Genomic DNA, 18,944 nt, shown 5'->3' with positions numbered 1-18,944 from the left:
ATCCTTCACAGCTCTCCCTACCCTTTCACCTCCATCTTCTACTTCAAAATATGCACATCACCTCTCTCTCGATTCTTCTCTCCATCTTTTCTCTAATCATCACTCTTCATACTCTGTTCCATAATTACAAATAAATCCAATTGACCTAATACACTCTAAGTTCACAGAACAATGTAATAAGAGAAATGAAATTACAAATATGACATGCCCGTAATTTAATTAACTATAAACTATTTCCCACTGGAATTACTTGTAGCCCCTCGCTCACCCTCCGTGTTTGCTCATTCCTCCCAATTCTTTGAGCTCTAGCGCTCATTCTTTCTTCCTGTCGCTCTCTGTCTCTTCAACCCCTCTCTCTCTCTGTTTCTGCCTTCATTTCCCAAGCTGTTCTCTCTCTGCTATGAGCTTCCATCCGAGCTTCCATCATAGTCTCTGGCTCTCTCTCTATTTTCTTTCTTTCGATCCAAACCTCCCCCCGTCCTCCTCTCTTGCTCGCTGCCCATCTCAGTCTCTCAATGTCTATCTTTCTTTCTCTCTCCCCCTCTCTCTCTCACCTATGTTTCTTCTTTATGCCCGAACTGGAAAGCTTCTAGATAAAAAACAAAATAAAAATGCTGAAATGAAGGAGGCGGTGGAAATTATGGGCTCAAGGGAATTTATTTGGGCCATGTGTGCTCCAATTGTTTTTTTCAAGTCCATATTTAACAATCTACACAATAGTTATATATACATATACATATATATATAGTATATATACTTCCGACTGTTATAGTGCCATCAACATATACACACTCTATATATACACACACACACACACCATATGCACGATTAGTGAAAATGCCAGATGTCACATGGGATGGCTAGAGGGGGTAGAGATGGGTGTGATAATGGCAGTCATGTAGGTGATAGATGGTTAAAAGTGGTTGAGAAGGGCCTTGGAGGGCTGCTGGTTGGAAAGAAGAGAGGAGGCTGGCTAGTTGTTCTTCAAGTGGAAATGACTGAGTATAGAGAGCTTTCCTAGCTTTCAATCTGTACTTTTCAGACAACGGATGTAATGTGATGGCTAAGGTGTGGCTTGGGGACGTTTCCATTCAAATATGATGATCCAAGGGTCATTACGAATGCAAAAGGTCTTGATCCAAGGACCGTCACTGTTTCAGATTAAGGCCGGGAGTTTCAACAAATTTTAAGGAAAATATTGAGTTGCCTCTACCCAAGATAGCATTTTAACTTGAAAAATGTCATGTGTTAGACATACGCCATTAAAATTTCAGGTCGTTTCGACTTCGGGAAGCATGTCGAAAAATTCATCCCCTTGATACGGGTCATTTCTAGAATGGTCTAAATTAATCGACAATTCTAGGCTAAATTCTCTTCATGCTACCTTAATATTTTTCCATGGCTGCGTAGCTCAAGAAGTCAGGAGTTGTAGAAGTCATCTTTGTCCATAAATACGACTCGAGCGATTTTAGAGAAATTATTTCCTTCGACTGCTCAAGCTTGTCTATTGTTCGCTGTTGCATGTAATATTCACTTTAAATACGCATAATATTCACCAAAACGAACCTGACTCGATTGCGCACGTCATAGTCTCAAGAATTTTGCCATTTGGATATGAATTGAACCCGAAATGTGTGATTATATCTCAAACTCGGCTGTCTCAGATCCACCTCTTTGACATCCTGACTTCCGAGAATTTTATCTCCTAGTTCCAATAAGTTATCAGGGTGATTTTTGCTTTCAGATGTCACTGACTTGATGAATTTTAGGAAAAAATAATTTTGGCACCAATTGCCTCTATTAAGTTTGTCAATTTTACTAATTTTCATAGCACAGAGAAGCAGTGATTTGGGCCTTTACTTCCTTAATCACGAATTTCAAGAAATCATATCTTGGGATCCGGGATGAGTTACGAGTATCGTGAAATTATAGAGTGGATCTCTCGATGTGCCCTATCTATCGTAAAAATTTCAAGTCAATTTGAATCCCGATAAGTGAATGACCTGATTTTACATATTTATTCTATTCAAATTTTTAATAAAATGTTATATTTTAAAAGATGATTATTATAAGTGAATGATTTGATTTTTGATAAATTCGTATCCCAGTAGTCATAATAAAACATAAACATTTATGGCTATAAAATTAATATATGAAATACACAATTACTATAAAATTACTTTAAATTCTTTTACCAAGTCATATTTATTTTGTATATGCATACATATATATATATATATATATATATTAAACTAGTTTTATTTATCTGGCCCAATAATAAAATGAAACTGAATATGTTGAAAGCCCATAACGTTTTCAAGGTCGGCCCGGCCCAGACCGCTCGTCTGTATTTCTTCTCTCTTCATCTCGTCCCGTCCTGCTTGCTAGTGCTCGTCGGTCGGTGGCTGTGTTGACCCTGAAGCTTTGACAGCGTCCGCTTCCTCTACCTCTCTCGTCTTCTCGCTCTCGGCTATCTCTGCGCAATTTCTTCCTCCACTGCAGCGGCGCCGGCTGTAATTGCCCAACTGAAGTGAAAGAGGTGTGAGTGTTTCTCGTTCTAGGTTTTTTGCAATTTGTAGATGATTTCTGGCCTAATTTGTGAGCGGCACAAGTTTGCCTCGTCTCTGGTTGTTCGTTCATTCTGGACTAAACGATTGATTTGCTTACTGGAGGATGCTATTGTTGTGGTTTTACAGCCTCCATCATGTCTTGGTGCACCATAGAGTCCGACCCAGGTATGGTTTTTAACGCTTATCGCCAATTTGTATCCATTGATGATATGCGAGATAGTGGACTGGTCCAGTTCCTGTTTTACTTGTGCAAGGAGATTCACTTCATGGGACTATTAGCTGCAGTCTTGCATATGTTTAGACAGGCATTGAATGCCGGCCATGGGTTGTGTAGTTGTTTTTTGGCATGCTGGAGGATTATGTGGTTATGTAGAGTCTGTTTTGGTGCGAAATCGATCAGCTGGCGTTTACTTCTCTTTATGGTGTACTAGGAAATTACTGTAATTAACGAAAGAGCCAAGTACCTTAAAATTGGTAAGCACAAGGTACGCCTAGGCTCGTCAAAAGACAAGACTAGAGTATAAATGTTTCTCTAGGATTATGTCCAACGTATTGGTCTCAATACAAGCAGTGATAAAATTCACGGCCATCCTTATCAGCACCTGTAAACGACGTGCATCTTTGGAAACAGCAGCAATATAACTGTTTCAGAATATAAGTAGCCTTTTCCTTTCGTATGATTATTATTATGTAGTTTTACCCAGAATCAATAGTGCTTGCCATGCTAATCCGACACACAACTTGTGAAGATCATGAAGCGGTGAATTGAATCGAGTTGGAGTTCCCTTAGATTTCCAATCTGCTTTCATGAGGTCCACTTCTCTGTGCTTTAGCTTTGCTCATGTTCCTAAATATAACCTTCCAGTATGGGATGTGGATACCAGGGGCAAAGCCATACAAATATAGAGAAACGGAAAGCAAAATTGTACATAGGTAAAGCTAAACGTGACGGGTGTTCTCAAATTAAATCAATCTTACATAAAATTTGGTCCCTGTAATGCTTGCATTGTGTGATTTATCTCTTTGCTAGTGCATAATTTTTGAGTGTTTTCATCATTTCATTCAGCGGGACGTATTAGGTTATAGTTAATCTTGAGGTTATTATATTGATACTATATGGCTATTGAAGATCTCAAACTCAAAGGACATCATGCTTGAGGGATATAATGTCATTAGAACTATCGAGAGAGTAGAATGCATATGGCCATTAATTTTGCAGTTTAGTTTCGAGTCTCATGAAGGTGAACCTTATATATGCTTCAGGTGTCTTCACGGAACTTATACAGCAGATGCAAGTAAAAGGCGTGCAGGTAAGAGGATCTTGCATCTAATGCTTTTGTTTCTTTTGTCAGTGTAATTTCACATGTTGTGTGAAATATCAAAGTAGTTCTTGGACCCTTGTGTTATTGTTGTGTTCTCTTTGCAGGTATTATTATTATCATTGTTATTACGAATGTCTAGATGTGTTACTTTTCTTCATCTTTTAGAGCAAACTGAATTATCTTAGTAAATGCAGGGATGGTATTGGCTTAGCAATTTGAGGTCTATAGCTTATTTTGAAGGCTGACCTGGCTCTATAGTTATCTAGGGTTTGCTGACTTGTGATCTCGTACCTAGAAACTTGTGGAGATAGTGACTATCTGAATTATAAGGGATTTATATAACGTAAAGACACGTTAATTTTGCATTTTAGTAGAGCAGATTCTAGTGGATGGGATTTAATTTACCTTTCTAAAGTTAGAATAAACTGAGTGGAGCATCTTCGACAGTGAAATGTGCCTTTACTGTTTTATATGTATATGTATATTTAATATATATATATACATATTCTTTGTTCCTACGTGTGATTAGAAACAGTGCTTTTCTCATACATCACTCATGCAGTCTTGCAGCTTGTATCATTTGGAATTCGTTTTATTTATCAAAGATTATTGTCCGTTTGAATTTCCATCCACTTTTCATATATATATATAATTCAACCCAAGAAGAAACTCACTGATCGTGATATTCTGACTCCATATGCAGGTGGAGGAGTTGTATTCCTTGGACCTTGACTCTTTAAACAATCTCAGGTTGGTTCCCTTTTTGCCTCATGTACATACTTCATTGTTGCACAAGGGGGTGAACTTTTTCCCAAAAAACATTTCGTATTTATCAAGACTTCAAAATTTGAATATATTGCCTGTCTATTCATCAGAAGAATATATCTTTCAGATCTTAACTTTATCAATGGTGAAGTTACTCTTCTACCTTAAGCATTTGAAGGGTGTTTTGACACATATACTAGTTGCTGTCGGTATCTATTTGATGATCTTTACCCATTTTCTACTGGACAATGTTGCAGGCCTGTGTACGGTCTTATTTTTCTTTTCAAATGGCGCCCTGGGGAGAAAGATGACCGCGTTGTAATTAAGGATCCAAATCCTAATCTATTTTTTGCCAGTCAGGTCAGTTTTCTATAGAAGCTTCATTTTGCTTCATGTACTTATATATATATATATATATATTTTCCCTTTAAGCTGTTCCACTGTCGAAGTTTGATTTTTTTTTTCTTTCATTCTGATGGCAAAATAGTTTTTCTATTGATATACTAGGTAATAAATAATGCATGTGCAACTCAAGCAATTTTGTCCATTCTGCTGAACTGCCCGGACATAGATATTGGCCCAGAACTGTCAAAGCTGAAGGAATTTACGAAGAACTTTCCCCCTGAACTCAAAGGTCTGGCTATCAATAACAGTGAGGCCATTAGGACAGCACACAACAGCTTTGCGAGGCCCGAGCCATTTGTTCCGGAGGAGCAGAAAGCAGCTACCAAAGACGATGATGTGTACCATTTCATTAGTTATCTACCAGTTGATGGGGTATTATATGAACTTGATGGGCTCAAGGAGGGGCCAATTAGCCTTGGGCAGTGCCCAGGTGGACCCGGCGACATGGACTGGTTACAGATGGTCCAGCCCGTGATCCAGGAACGCATTGAGCGGTACTCTCGGAGCGAGATCAGATTTAATCTGATGGCCATAATTAGAAACAGAAAGGAGATGTACACAGCTGAACTGAAAGAACTACAGAAAAAGCGAGAACGCATCTTACAGCAGCTATCAGAGCGGCTTGTTGATAGTGCCGGTTATGAGGCACTGAACAAATCGCTCTCGGAAGTAAATGCGGGTATTGAGAGCGCTACTGAAAAGATTCTGATGGAGGAAGAGAAATTCAAGAAGTGGAGAACGGAGAACATTCGGAGAAAACATAATTATATCCCTTTCCTGTTCAACTTCCTCAAGCTTCTTGCAGAGAAGAAGCAATTGAAACCCCTCATTGAGAAGGCCAAGCAGAAGGCAAACAACTCAAGTTGAGGCTATACTTTTACTGACAGTTGGACGATATGGTTAACCTGATCCTTTCTGGGGCCCTCATCTCTTGAAGGGCTTTACCGAACTGGGCAGATACTGTCTAGGAGTTATCAGAAATCCATTTTTTGGCTTTTGTTTAGCTATGTTGTGTCATGCAATGCATCGGTAGACTTTTCAACAATAGGGTTTAGAATGTTCTTCAAGTTGCTTGTCTGTCGAACTTAGTTACGTTCCTCATCGTAAGAGGTTTCGTTTTGTACACAGACATGAGTATAGTTGCAAAGAGATTTTATCAGTTCTTTATTTGCCATACATCCTGAATGCAAAGTTGCAGTTATGATGAGAGATATCAATGATGGCAAGTTTCCACCAATTAAACCTAGCGATGATGAGATGGCCGGCGACCTCCTACTGAGAGGGGTGGAAAAATGCCTGCCTAGACCGGCCAGGATAAATTCATTTGAACTTTGACAATCATTGCTGCCGTTGATCGTGAGTTTTGAGAGCGAATTGGCTAATAGATCTTACTCCAGTATAAAATTAGTAAGACGAGGAAAATTGAGAGTTAATACACTGGTCTGCCGTTGCAGGCAAGCAGTCTGGTTTGATGTATGATAGGGGCCAGATCTAACCTAGCGTATGACTAAATTTGGTTGCTGCTATAAATTTGGGCAATCGAAGCGTGGGATGAAAGCAGCATTGAGTTCCGCCATTATGAACCTTGCAAGCTTAAAGCAAGACTTGGACTTATCGCCAGCTTCCCCCTCGGCCTAGGCTTCCTGTGCCCGGAACTCATTGGAGCGGATAGACCGGACTTGAATACGCATGACTTGAATACGCCTATTGAGACGACGAGACCAACCGGGGGAACAGCAGCTGTACATTGAACTTCATGGTCCACTGAAAGCGCGGCTGGTTTCTTGGCTACGGTTGGCATCATCATACAATTAGAGTTACTCTATTTTTTATTTTCCCTTACTACGATGGAGGTTCATGAGCCTGCTACAGTAAAATAGAAATACAAATACAATAATGTGACGAAAGCGTATATCATTGCATTATTTCTTAAAATAAAAACCAAAGCCATTTTTCTAGAAAACCAAGCCATAAATTTTAATTTATCCAATTTAGTTTAGCATATCATTTTTTTGGTCCATATGATGTCTTAAGTGCATCGATAAAATTTACTTATAATATATAAAAGCTGGAGAGAGCTCATGAAGATTGTCTTTTGAAAATCCTCAGCTTGTGGTTAATCGCCTTTTGGATTGCTCGAAACAAGTTCAGATTGTATTTGAAGCCACTTGGACAAGTTTTAGCTTGTTTGGAATGATTTCGAGTAAGTTTATAGTGCATTTGAAGCCATTTGGACAAGTTTTAGCTGATTTGAAGTGATTTTAAGTACGTTTAGAGTGAATCTAGACACTTAGAGTAGGTTTTGCCATTTTTGAATGATTTTGAGTACGTTTATAGTGTATTTGAATCTATTGGTATGATGTTTAGTCTATTTTCAGCGATTTCTAGTAAAGTGTAATGGGTATGTGAAGCTACTTAGCCAATATTTGTTCAATTTTGAATGATTTGTTGTAAGTTGAGAGTGTATTTGAAGCCATTTGGATGAGATTTTTCCTATTTGGACAATTTCGAGTAAGTTTAAAGTGTATTTGAAACCATTAGAGATTTAGTTTATTTGGAGTGATTTTGAGAATGTTTAGATTGTATTTGAAGCAATTGGGATGATTTTTAGCCTATTTTCAACAATTCCGAGTTTTTACAGAGTATATTTGAAACCATTTGGATGATATGAATGATTTGAAGTTCAGATTGTATTTGAAGCGATTTTGACGATATTTGGCCCATTTTGAATGATTCGAAGAAAGTTTATATTGTATTTGAAGCATTTTATACGAGGTTTAGTCCATATATATGGAGCGATTTCAAGCAAGTTTAGAGCATATTTGGAGCCACCTGGACAAGATTTTATCTATTTTGAGTGTATTTGAGGCCACATGCATGAGATTTAACTTATTTGGAGAGATTTCAAGTAAGTTTAGAGTGTATTTGAAGCTATTTGGAAAATTATTAGCCTATTAGAACGATTTTGAGTAGGTTTAGAGTGTATTTGAAGTTGCTTGGACGAGGGTTAGCCCATTTCGAGCTGCAAATAAGTTTAGAGTGTATTTGAAGTAACTTGGATGTAATTTAGCATATTTGGAGCGATTTCGAATAAGTATAGAGTGTATTTGGAGTAGTTTGGATGAGATTTAGCCTATTTGCAGCAATTTTCAGTAAGTTTAGAGTATATTTGAAGTAACTTGATCGAGCTTCAGCCTATTTAGATTGATTTCCAGTAAGTTTAGGGTGTATTTGAAGACATTTAGATGAGTTTTAGCCTATTTGAAGTGACTTAAAGTATGTTTAGTGTGTGTGTAAAGTCACTTGGACGAGGTTTTGCCTATTTGGGATGAATTCGAGTATGTTTAAAGTGTATTCAAAGCAATTGAGATGATATTTAACCGATTTTCAGCAATTTTCAGTAAGTGTAGATTGTATTTGAAATCATTTGGACGATATTTGACCCATCTTGAATGATTTAAAAGTAAGTTCAAAGTGTATTTGAAGCCCTTTGGACAAGGTTTAACCTATTTGGATAGATTTCGAGTAAGCTTAGAGCGCATTCGCAACTACTTGGACGAGGTTTAGCAATGTTGAGCGATTTTGAGCAAGAGTGGTTATTTACCAAATCGTGAATTATGTATAAATGTACATGATTAATATATTTTAGTCTTATTTAACCAATCTTCACACACTTTGACACTTTAATCAATTTTATTTCGAATTTTGCCCCAGGTATGGATTTAATTGACTTGGTCGGGACTACAAGAGTCCTACCCTCAAGATCTCTTCAATTTAATCAATTGTTCCTAGGTCACTTAGCTATATGTGTCATAAATTCTCAATCCCATGTGTAGACACCTAATTTTGGCCCACGGCACAAAAGGGGGTCATACAAGCTAAAAAGAGAGATAAGGCAAAAACATTCAAAGTTGACCAAAAGTCGACCTAGAGCTTGTCAAAAACTTAAGCGGAAAAAGGGCCAAGAAACATGTAACATAGCAAAGTGACAGAAACAGAGCAAGAAATAGAGGAAAAATAGACGAAAAATCTAGTCGATCAAACTTGGTCAACGAAGGTTAAAAGAGGGTCGACTGTTAAATTTGGTCAAAATCAAAATCAAATTTGGCAACTGGAAGACTCGATCATTATACACAATTGAATAACGCAAGACGGGTAGCATGTACTGTTTTGATGATCGGAAACTGATAGGTCTGGTCAAGGGCAATCACAGTGTCAATTAAATAAGTCAAAAACAAAATTGGTCAACAATGGTGAACATTGGTCAACTATTGGCCAAAGGTCAACCTTATCAAGGCTAATAAGGTGATTCACTCATCGACATTAAGATCGACTTGAAATTTTTATGGCAAAAGGGGCATGTGGAGGATCCATTCTAGAATTTCGCGGCGTCCATAACTCATCCCGGATCTCGAATTTGACTTTTCAAATTTCCCCATTAAGGAAGGAATAACCAAAATCACTAATTCTCTGTGCAGTGGAAATTAGTGAAATTGATCGACTTCACGGAATCAATTCGTGTCGAAACTATTTTTATTCCGAATATAATGAGTCAATGACGTATGGAAACAAGAATCACCCTGATAGCTTATCGGAGGTGGGAGATAGAATTCCCGGAAATCAGGATGTTAGAGAGATGGATCAGAGACTGGCCACTTCAAGATATAAATGCGCATTTCATGTTGGATTTGGATCCAAATGGCTCATTCTCGAGGCTATGACATGCATAACCGAGTCAGGATTGATTTGATGGGTATCCTGCCAGAGATTCCACTCGAGCGGGGAGAACGAGAATTTAAAGTGAATTATGCGCACATCGATGAACAGTAGAAAGACTCGGGATGTCAAGGGAAATAATTCCTCCAAAAATCGCTCAAGTTGTATTGACCTGCAATGCTAACTTCTACGGACTCTTTACTTCTTGAACTACGCACCCGTAAAAAAGTATTGGGGTGTTATGAAGAGAATTTAGCCCATAAGTATCAATTAATTCAGAACGGTTCATAAACAACCCATATCGACTGATGAATTTTTCGACATCCTTCCTAAAGTCGAAACAAGGTGACATTTGAACGGAACGTTCCTAACACATGCCATTTCAGATAAAAATGCTATCATGGATCAAAACCTTTTAAACCCTTATAGGGCGTTTGGTTTCAGAGTTAAACTAAGTTTGATTTTGATTGTGGAAAAAGACAAATGAGATGGTATTATAAATTTGACTTGGGAAACGCGTGTTTTTGTTGTGTAGTGAATAGAGTTAAAATCAAAATCATAATTCTAAAATTACATCATGAAACCAAACGGGCCCTTAATCACCCATAGATCATCATATTTAAGTGGAAACTTCTCCAAACCACACTCAGCCCTTTTCAAAGACAGAACAACAGCCATCTCCTTTTCTTCTTCTCCGGCCAACGGCCCGCATTCACCAGGATCCAAGGGTTCCTCCTTGACATTTCTCCGCTGGTCTTCATCGAGTATCTCTCTTCTACCTTTCTTCTTTCTTTTTTTCTTTGTTCGTGGCTTGAAGAAGCTCGTTGGAGGCAAGATGAGCAGCGGCTGAGCTGAGGAAGCACACTACCGTACCACCTCAAGAGTAGCCTAGAGCTTCTCTTCCATCCTTTTGTGGCATTTTGGGGTCTAACCTCCTAAGAACTCTTCGGAGAGGTAATTTCTTTGAACTTAGCTTAATGTTAGGACCTCTCATGATGTGTGGCTGATGATTTTGATGTGTTGCTTCTAATATTTCAGTGATTGGCCGCCCATACCAAGTGCAAAATCGGGATCAATCTTGACTGGACTTAAAATTAGGTTGTTTGAGCAAGAATGAATCAACATGAACATGAATGTAATTCTAATGGGCTTAATGACAATTGAATCGAGCTAGAAATTGACGATTTGAGCACGAAATGGACTAAGGGGCTCTCAGCCTCCTATCACCCCACATGGCCGAATGCTAAAACATGCATAGGGAGCCTGATTTCGATGTGTTTTGGGCATTTCAATATGGATTCTTGTTAGAAATCGTGTTTATGGTACCCTTGTTCGATCCTGGTGTTCATATGGTTGGTTTGTGAATTGACATGTTGTTCGTGCTCATAGGTTTGTTCTTGAATTGTTTGTGCTTTTGATGTATTTGAGTGATGATAAGTCAAAATCAAATGTTTATACCTTTTTTTATCTAGAAAAGCATGAAATATGATATGTTTGGTTGTTTGTTGAATTGGACCCACATGAATCGATTAAATCACTTAAACTCGGTTTAACGAATTTAACAAGAAATGGATCGGTTCGATGGTAGATTACTTAGATGTGGTTCAATGGATTTGTAATGAGCCGGTTCTATTATGTTGCATGATGTGGGCCCGAACCACTAGAATTCGAATACGATCAAATTTGAAAATGAGCCAAAGACCAAACCCAATTTTTATATAAATAAGTCAGCTTGAGAGAGACGTGGAAAGCATGTTGAGATAAACTCCAATTGACTCTTTGAAACCCTTATTGGATCTGTGCAGACCTGAATTTCGTCTCATCGGGGCCCGCATACTCGCATGGACGGATCTTGCGGCCTAAGAGTGTCCACCTTCCAAGGGGGAATGTATGGGGACGCGCTTGAGAATGAGTCGCCATTACCGGTTTACGACCCGAAGGTCGAGGATCGATGAGTTGCCCGCGTCTAGGGGTAATAGATACACCTAGTTAGCTAAGGCATATGGCCTGAACGAACCGGAAATTCCAAGTTCGAGGGTTCTGTTACGTGCGAGCTCCCTTTCGGTACTCTATTTTGTCTAGGGTTTTCCGTTTTAGTTTATTTGCCGCGTTGATTGGAGTTTACCCTTCTCGCTTGTTTTGACATCGTAAATTCATATGAGACGGCCGATTTGACTCAAGAAAGAGTGATCTTTCATGTCAGGGATCATGTTTCGTCCTTGCGTCACGATTCATGAGACCATGATGGTCGGTTCCTTGCACGAATCGAAACCGTGACTCGTGTAGTCACTTGTTCACAAGGGCTTGGGCCGAATCGATCGGTTCGACACTCAAACCTTTCGCGCGCCGATTGGGATTAATACAAGAATGAATGTACAAAGAAAATTCTTGCACTGTCCTCTCAATAAATATACAAATACAAAATCCCAGGTGGTTTATGATCGGTTAATAGTTCGGTCGTCGTTCACTGTGTGTTTATGGGAATACCGAAATAAAAACTTAGATAAACACATAATGGGGTCGGAGGAAAACTCGGATCTTTTGACGCGAACCTCCTCCCTCTAAGCCCTACACAAGTCAGACAGCTTGAGTCTTTCCTTAATTATCTGTCCCGTGCTTACGCGCTCGGTTCATGGGATTGTACCCATGCAGTGTAATTGGGAGTTGGACCCTTTGAGGAAAGGGCAGGGGCGTTGAACCCCGTGTTGGTCGTGCCTTAATGATTTGGGCCCGAACCGCAAGAAAACAAACAAGAACATATCAGAAACAAATAAAAATAGATCAAACAAACAAGATGTGAATTAATCGTCGCGTTCACGTGGTTATCAATTTATTGATCGGAGTTGCTTAACATACATGTTAATATCTTAAACAGACAAAAACAAAATGGGCACACACAGTGGAGATCGACCATGGGCCGCCCCAAATGATATGTAGCATTTTGCTTTACTTAGAAATGACTCGATGGATAAGGTGTCTGTCCTCAAGCCTTGGGTGTGTGGGTTCATTTTATGTTTATCTATTTTATGACACTGACAGATTAATTGCTTGTGATCGGAATGTGTTTTGCGAGAATCCTAAAACCTAGGATTTTGTCCCTATCGTTCTCCCGCGTCTGACTGCATTGAGTTCAAAGTTAAATTTTTTTCGTGTTTTGATCTAATCTAACCACAAACTTAGTAGGGTAGGAACACGAAACACCACGAGTGTGCCGAGAAGCCTACTCTAAATCCTGAAGGAACTAGGCAGCCTTTTACAAGCCTTCCCCAGTCACGTCTCCGATCCAACTTCCTAAGCGCCCGATCTACATTAAGATGAATGAAAAACGTCGACAAGAAAGGAAGGTTATGACGGGTGACAATCGCACCTGGATTAGCGCCTGCCCCTTTCCTTTTCCGCATGTGTTTTAATCGTCCTAACGCCTAAGGTGTCGGTAAATCATAAACTAAATGTCGTGTCTTTGAATCGGAAAAATGTCTTTGTGTGAAGAGAAAGTCGTGACAGTATGATGCAGCCAGTCAAAGGCCAGTAGGCGGTGCCAACTGATCCCTTGGATCCTCTAGGACCGTGTGGACCCTGAGGGAGCCAAAAGTTGGTCAATTCGCCCGAAAGTGGTCCAATAAAAGCTCCCGTATTCCGACTTGAGCCTCCTAAAATCGGGCTCAAACTCGAGTCAGGACACGCGATTCCTTTCTAGATATCCATGTTGCGTGGATCAACTATCTCGATGGTTTTATAAAAAATTGTGGGTTTTAAAAAGGTCGCTATTATCGGTTCATGATTTGTTGATGTGATTATAGATTACTAGCCGGTTCACGTGATTTATTTAAAAGTCGAGTGAATTAATTAATCAAATGGATCTTCCTGATTACTATGTGTGTAAAGTTAATTAAACTAAGTGAATCGCCAAATACTCTTGGATTTACGAGTTTTGAATCGTCAAATTGGTTATTGGCGAACTGTCCAATTGAAATCCTAATCCCTGACCATTTTAATTATTGAAAATGATTTGCATACAAATATCTCCATCAAAGCAAGTTTGGGTGTTTTTGGACTTTTTCTTTACAAGAGAATCGATTTTAAACCTTGGGACTGATCTGCAAAAATATAGGGAAAATATTGGAATGACCCAATACCTGTAGCTCAAAGACCAAGCAACATTCATGGGAACATCCCATATGTGATGGGGGCCGAATTTTTGCTCGGGTAATACTAGGAAGTGATTCATAATTTGTGAGAATTCAGGGACTAATCTATAATTTTCGAAAAATAAGTTAGAAAATCGCGAGAATGAGTTTTCTGGACTGTGAAAATGCATTTAAGGCCATTGGTGTTGTTTTTAGTCAGTTTTGAGGCTTGAAGTAGCCAAAAATCAATTTGATATGATCTGATAAATGGACAGAAAGTTCGATAAACATGTTGTAAAAATTTCAATTCGTTTTGAAATTGGATGATTTAGAAAACTATCAAAATCAAACCGGAAACACCGAAAAAGACGGGTAAACATTTTTTTATTTGAAGTTCCGGCTTAGCAAAACCTGAAATTTTGTATAGGGCATTAAAATAACGTCATGAACATGTGGTAAATATTTTAGCTCGTTCTGAAGTCGAGTGGTTTACAAAAACTATCAAAATTAGACCGAAAGCACTGAAAAGAAAGATAAACATCTTTTATCTAAAGATCCAAAGTCCAAAAAAAATCTAAAATTTTGTGTAGGACCTTAAAATATCAGCAACGTGTTGTAAAGTTTTAGCTCATTTTGAAGTCAGTGATTTTCGAAATTTATTAAGGCCAGGCCCAGGATCTATGGAAAGACATGTGAAGTGAGTCCAAAATACCCATTCAGCAGTTCAGCAGTAAACACATACACATTAAGTCGATATTTGCACACAAACAGAAAAACTTAGAACATGAAAATTAAGTCAGATTGGGTCTGTTTTATCGCCCCACAAGTACTCGTAAATAAAAAAGTCCTAACTTGTTTAAGTCAAGGATTTTATACATTCTCTAGGTGAGGTGGATAAGCACTCGGAGCAAGCTGGAGGTACAGGAGGGGCTTGCACAGCCGCGGCAAAAGTGGAGCCAACAAGGAAGCTGAGTCGTGAGGAAACTCACAGTGGAGGAGAGAGTAGCCGCGGTATCCTCAGCCTCTTAAGGGTCAAAGGACCTACAACGAAAGATAAATAGAAGCGAGAGAAGAGGCACGGGTGTGGGCACGACTCGCCATAGTCGTGGAGGAAGGAACTCGCCGAAAAGCGGGAAAACTCGAGGAAGATCGCTACCGTCCAGAGATAAACGGGTCAGAATGAAGCCTCAAATGATGAAATAATGCCGCCAATGGACTCTGGGGTTCGAACACGAGTAGGATTCAACAATCTGGTACTTCCAGACCCTACTCTGTAACTTAGCCTCTTCAAGTTTTTTCAAAGGTCTATAACAAATATCTTCATTACAACTAGTAAACAATTCTTTTTTTTTTCAGCCAGCCTCTGCATGATTGGTTTTTTCATCCCTTCCGACAGCACTCAATAACTGCCCCTTAAGCTGAGTTTTTAAAAAACATCCATTCACACTAATGATAGCTCTGCAACCATCAACAAACCCTTTTCTTAAACTCTCAAAGCATACATATAGCCTCTTAAACCTAGCTGCACAGTCAAGTCCATCCCTATCGAGTACTAATTCAAATGTACTTCCCCTATAAACATTCTTCAACTCAGCAAGATATGTAGGCAGCAGATTATAGTGCTCTTCCATGGACCCTAAAAATAAGATTTCTTGGATGTGCTCTTGCTCTGTAGAAAGTAACTTTGGATACTTGGATTCCAAATTGGACAGTAACCTCTCGCATCATGTCTGAAACCCTCCAATTCATATTTTGCCTAACCTTGTCTATGAAATGTATTCCCAGCCATTCATATGTTGCCTCATTATTTCTTGCAACTCTAGAACATGTGTGCTCATTGGTAAATCTCTTCACGGCAAATCCTTCTCTTTTACGAGTCCAACTACCATAAATTCTCCATGAACAGTGTTTTTCTTTGTAGAGAACCTCAATATGCATCTTACAGCTCCTCTTCCACCTCAACTCAAAGCCATTCACAATGGCATAACTCTTCACAGCTTTCTTGAACTAATCATTGTTGGAAAATATTACATTTTCACTTAGTGTGACATTGGAAATATTACAATTTGGATTGAATGGTTTGTACTTTTTCCTTCCCTTTCCCATACTACTTTCTGCTGCACTGTGATCTGCTTGTTCCTCAATCGACCTCATTCTCTGTCTCTTCATCCCTTGCTTAGTTTACATCTTAAATGCTTGCCTGTTCTCCCTAAGTTTTGTAAGCTCTTTATTTTCTCCATCACTAACACCTTCATATCCACCTAGCTCAGAGTCATCCCTCTCAGTCTCATCCTCTTCACCATCCTTTACTTCCCAAACATCATCATCAGTGTCATCCTCATCACCATCCCCTGCTACCCTTGCTTCCATACCATCATCACCATTATCTTCCATCCTATCTGCTTCAGTATACACAGTAACTATTTTATATTCAATCCAACCTCAGCCATAGACATCACCTCAGGATCAGTGTTCATGTCAACCAAACCAGCATCTAAACTACTTTCAGGAAGTAAATACCACATTATGTTTGGTTCTTTGTAGCCAAAGTCATTTAGATGTCCATTCATCTCATGCCACGACATTGTATCAGCATCCACAGTTAATATACAACTTGTACCCCTTATGTACTCAACTAGTGGAGTTAGTTTCATGTGGCCTTCGTAGTATAGTTGCATACCAAACTTAGTTCCCACCCTACAATAGCAAAAGAGTCAGGTATGGTTTTAGTCCCTAAAAGATAATAGAACCAAGGGTTTGATCCCTAAAAAAATTTTGCCATGGTTTTTGTCCTTCAATCACCATTCCGTCAGATGTTTTAGTCCCGTCGTTTTCTTGCGCGTGCCAACCGTGACGGAAATCTCACGTGGCGAATGAGCTGGATTTAACTCCGTTAACCACCGCCAAATTGCCAAAAACGACACCATTTGTCTTTTTCGAACAGCTTCAGAACACTTCTTCGTTCTCGTGGCTTCCGAAAGACGAAGAGGACAGTGACAAGCGGGAGTAGATCATGACGAAATCGGAATCCAAGTCCCTGAGGAGGGGCATGTTGAGGGAGGAATCTGAGGAGCTCGAGGCGTTGGAGCCTCTGTTAGGGAAATTCTTGAAGGATTTCGAGTTCGAAGATGAAGACGACGTCGAGTTCCTACAAGACGCAGTGGACTCGGCTCGACACCCGCGCCAGCACCTCAATGCCGATGATCTAGGTTAGTTGCCTTACCTTACCCAACTGCTGCTCACCCTCCGACCCTTCGTGGCTTTCCACCTATTAACCATCGCGTCTGTTCGCGTGTTGTTTGTAGATTGTGTCTTCTAGATTGACCCGCTAATATGGATTCTCCATCCTCCTCCGCTCCCTCTCGCCTATTACCGGTTTGTTCTTCTCCATTTTGGTTTCCATCTATCGTCTCCAAACTGCTCGACGAAATGCCTGATCCATCCATCCCGTGCTCCACATCACTAGACGGGTGAATTTCGCATTGAACATGTGAGCTTTTCTTTCCGATTGATTGTGCTCGACATTACGTCGCATTATCCCCCGCATAGGACTAGCCATCTCATGGGTTTTGCCTTTGTTGTTGCGGTTGCCATCATCCTTAATTTTTGCTTTTGCCTTGAATATGCACCAAACTGAGTGCCTTCACCAATCGCTCACTGTAGATTTCAAGCAAGCAGAACTCAAAGTCCCCGCCGGACTGCTTTGGATCCGGATCTAGAGGCTGGTGTCCCTCGCCTGCTGCTGAGGAGGAGACGGGGGTTGCCTCTGAGTTCATGGTAAGCGGCCGTTGCCCTGAATCAGAGAGAGAGAGAGAGAGAGTTTTCAAGGAAGACAAACGGCGTCGTTTTTGGCAATTTAGGAGTGGTTAACGGAGTTAAGTCCAACTCATCTGCCACGTGAGATTTCCGTCACGGTTGACACGCGTAAGAAGATGGTAGGACTAAAACATCTGACGGAATGGTGATTTAAGGACGAAAACCATGGCAAAAATTTTTTAGGGATCAAACCCTTGGTTCTGGTATCTTTTAGGGACCAAAACCATACCCAACTCATAGCAAAACAAAAGTTCACTGATAGTATAGACTTAACAACAAACACCATTTATTCTAGCATCAGACAAATAAACCACGCAAAACTAGTCGATAAAGTTATGATTTTGAACTTACATTGTCTTCCTCTGTTGAGATGAGAAGGACACGATTCACTGACATGTCCCCAACTGCTCCAAGTCACCAACTTTATCCAAGTTTTGTTCCTCTTGCAACTAAAGAAATGATTTTATGTACCGACATGAACTGTAATGCCATCATCAACACCAACTCAGATCGTCTACATGCAAATGGAATAAGACAGTACCTGTTATTGATCCTTGTATCTGCTCCTGCATTACCAGTCGTTGCTCCTCTTCTCGCAAGTAGTCCACGCCAGCCAACTATTGACTGCTTTGTCCCTCGAAATTTCATCGATCCTTCCTCCGATCCTTGAAGATTTTAGGGTTTTGATCAACTCTACTCTTGATTTGTGAGAGGAGATCAAAAGACACTCTGTTCTAGAGAATGGTGGGAAAAAGAGAATTGGGGCAGGGAAAAATAAGGAAGGAGGACCCACAAACTGAGTTGGCACGGCTACATTGGCACCGTTTGTCCAATTCATATGCCATGTCATTTTTCCATCCATCAGTTGACGGAAATTATGCACGGTGAAAATTTTTAGAATTTTCGTGATGCACCATGTTAATTTTTCAAAATATGATACACTGTGAAATGAGTTTTCAAACTGTGATATACAGTGTCATTTTTCCTTTTAGATTTAGCTTTAACCACTTTTATGGAATTGATTGTCCTCTAATAGTTTTGGGACTTAGTGAGATCTAGATCAATTTTTGTGGGACAATACTCTTACTCTCATATATTACTCGAGGCGATACGTGAATTGATGATTTTTATCACAACACGGCTCTTGCCGACGTTGTATTCCACGTGTTCGGAGGCAATTTTTACGTGGTGGCCTTGTTGGCCAAGACAATCATGTCTCTTAA

General features: G+C 39.7%; 1 protein-coding gene across 2 annotated transcripts; it reads left to right on the top strand.

The window, feature by feature from the left end:
• Positions 1-2,375: 2,375 nt before the first annotated feature.
• On the top strand, positions 2,376-6,238 carry LOC116205431 (ubiquitin carboxyl-terminal hydrolase 2). 2 transcript variants are annotated; one of them, XM_031538043.1, is made up of 6 exons: positions 2,376-2,539; positions 2,673-2,735; positions 3,834-3,880; positions 4,596-4,642; positions 4,915-5,017; positions 5,165-6,238. In XM_031538043.1, exons 2-6 carry the CDS (start codon positions 2,705-2,707, stop codon positions 5,927-5,929), a joined length of 993 nt encoding a protein of 330 aa, XP_031393903.1. In that variant the 5' UTR covers positions 2,376-2,539; positions 2,673-2,704; the 3' UTR covers positions 5,930-6,238. The 2 variants fall into 2 exon arrangements, with proteins under 2 accessions (XP_031393903.1, XP_031393902.1); XM_031538042.1 differs by having other exon boundaries at positions 2,376-2,541; positions 2,697-2,735.
• The last annotated feature ends 12,706 nt before the right edge of the window (positions 6,239-18,944 follow it).

Source organism: Punica granatum, chromosome 4 (assembly GCF_007655135.1).
Source record: "Punica granatum isolate Tunisia-2019 chromosome 4, ASM765513v2, whole genome shotgun sequence".
Taxonomy (NCBI): Eukaryota; Viridiplantae; Streptophyta; class Magnoliopsida; order Myrtales; family Lythraceae; genus Punica; species Punica granatum.
The sequence above is the reverse complement of the archived record's forward strand: the minus strand, read 5'-3'. Positions and strand labels throughout refer to the sequence as shown.

Bases quoted from the DNA above. Each gene is read 5' to 3' on its own strand.
- LOC116205431 (XM_031538043.1), top strand. From the start codon at position 2,705: ATGTCTTGGTGCACCATAGAGTCCGACCCAG. The intron at 4,643-4,914 runs GTTGGTTCCCTT...ACAATGTTGCAG, and splicing joins GACTCTTTAAACAATCTCAG to GCCTGTGTACGGTCTTATTT. The intron at 5,018-5,164 runs GTCAGTTTTCTA...TTGATATACTAG, and splicing joins ATCTATTTTTTGCCAGTCAG to GTAATAAATAATGCATGTGC.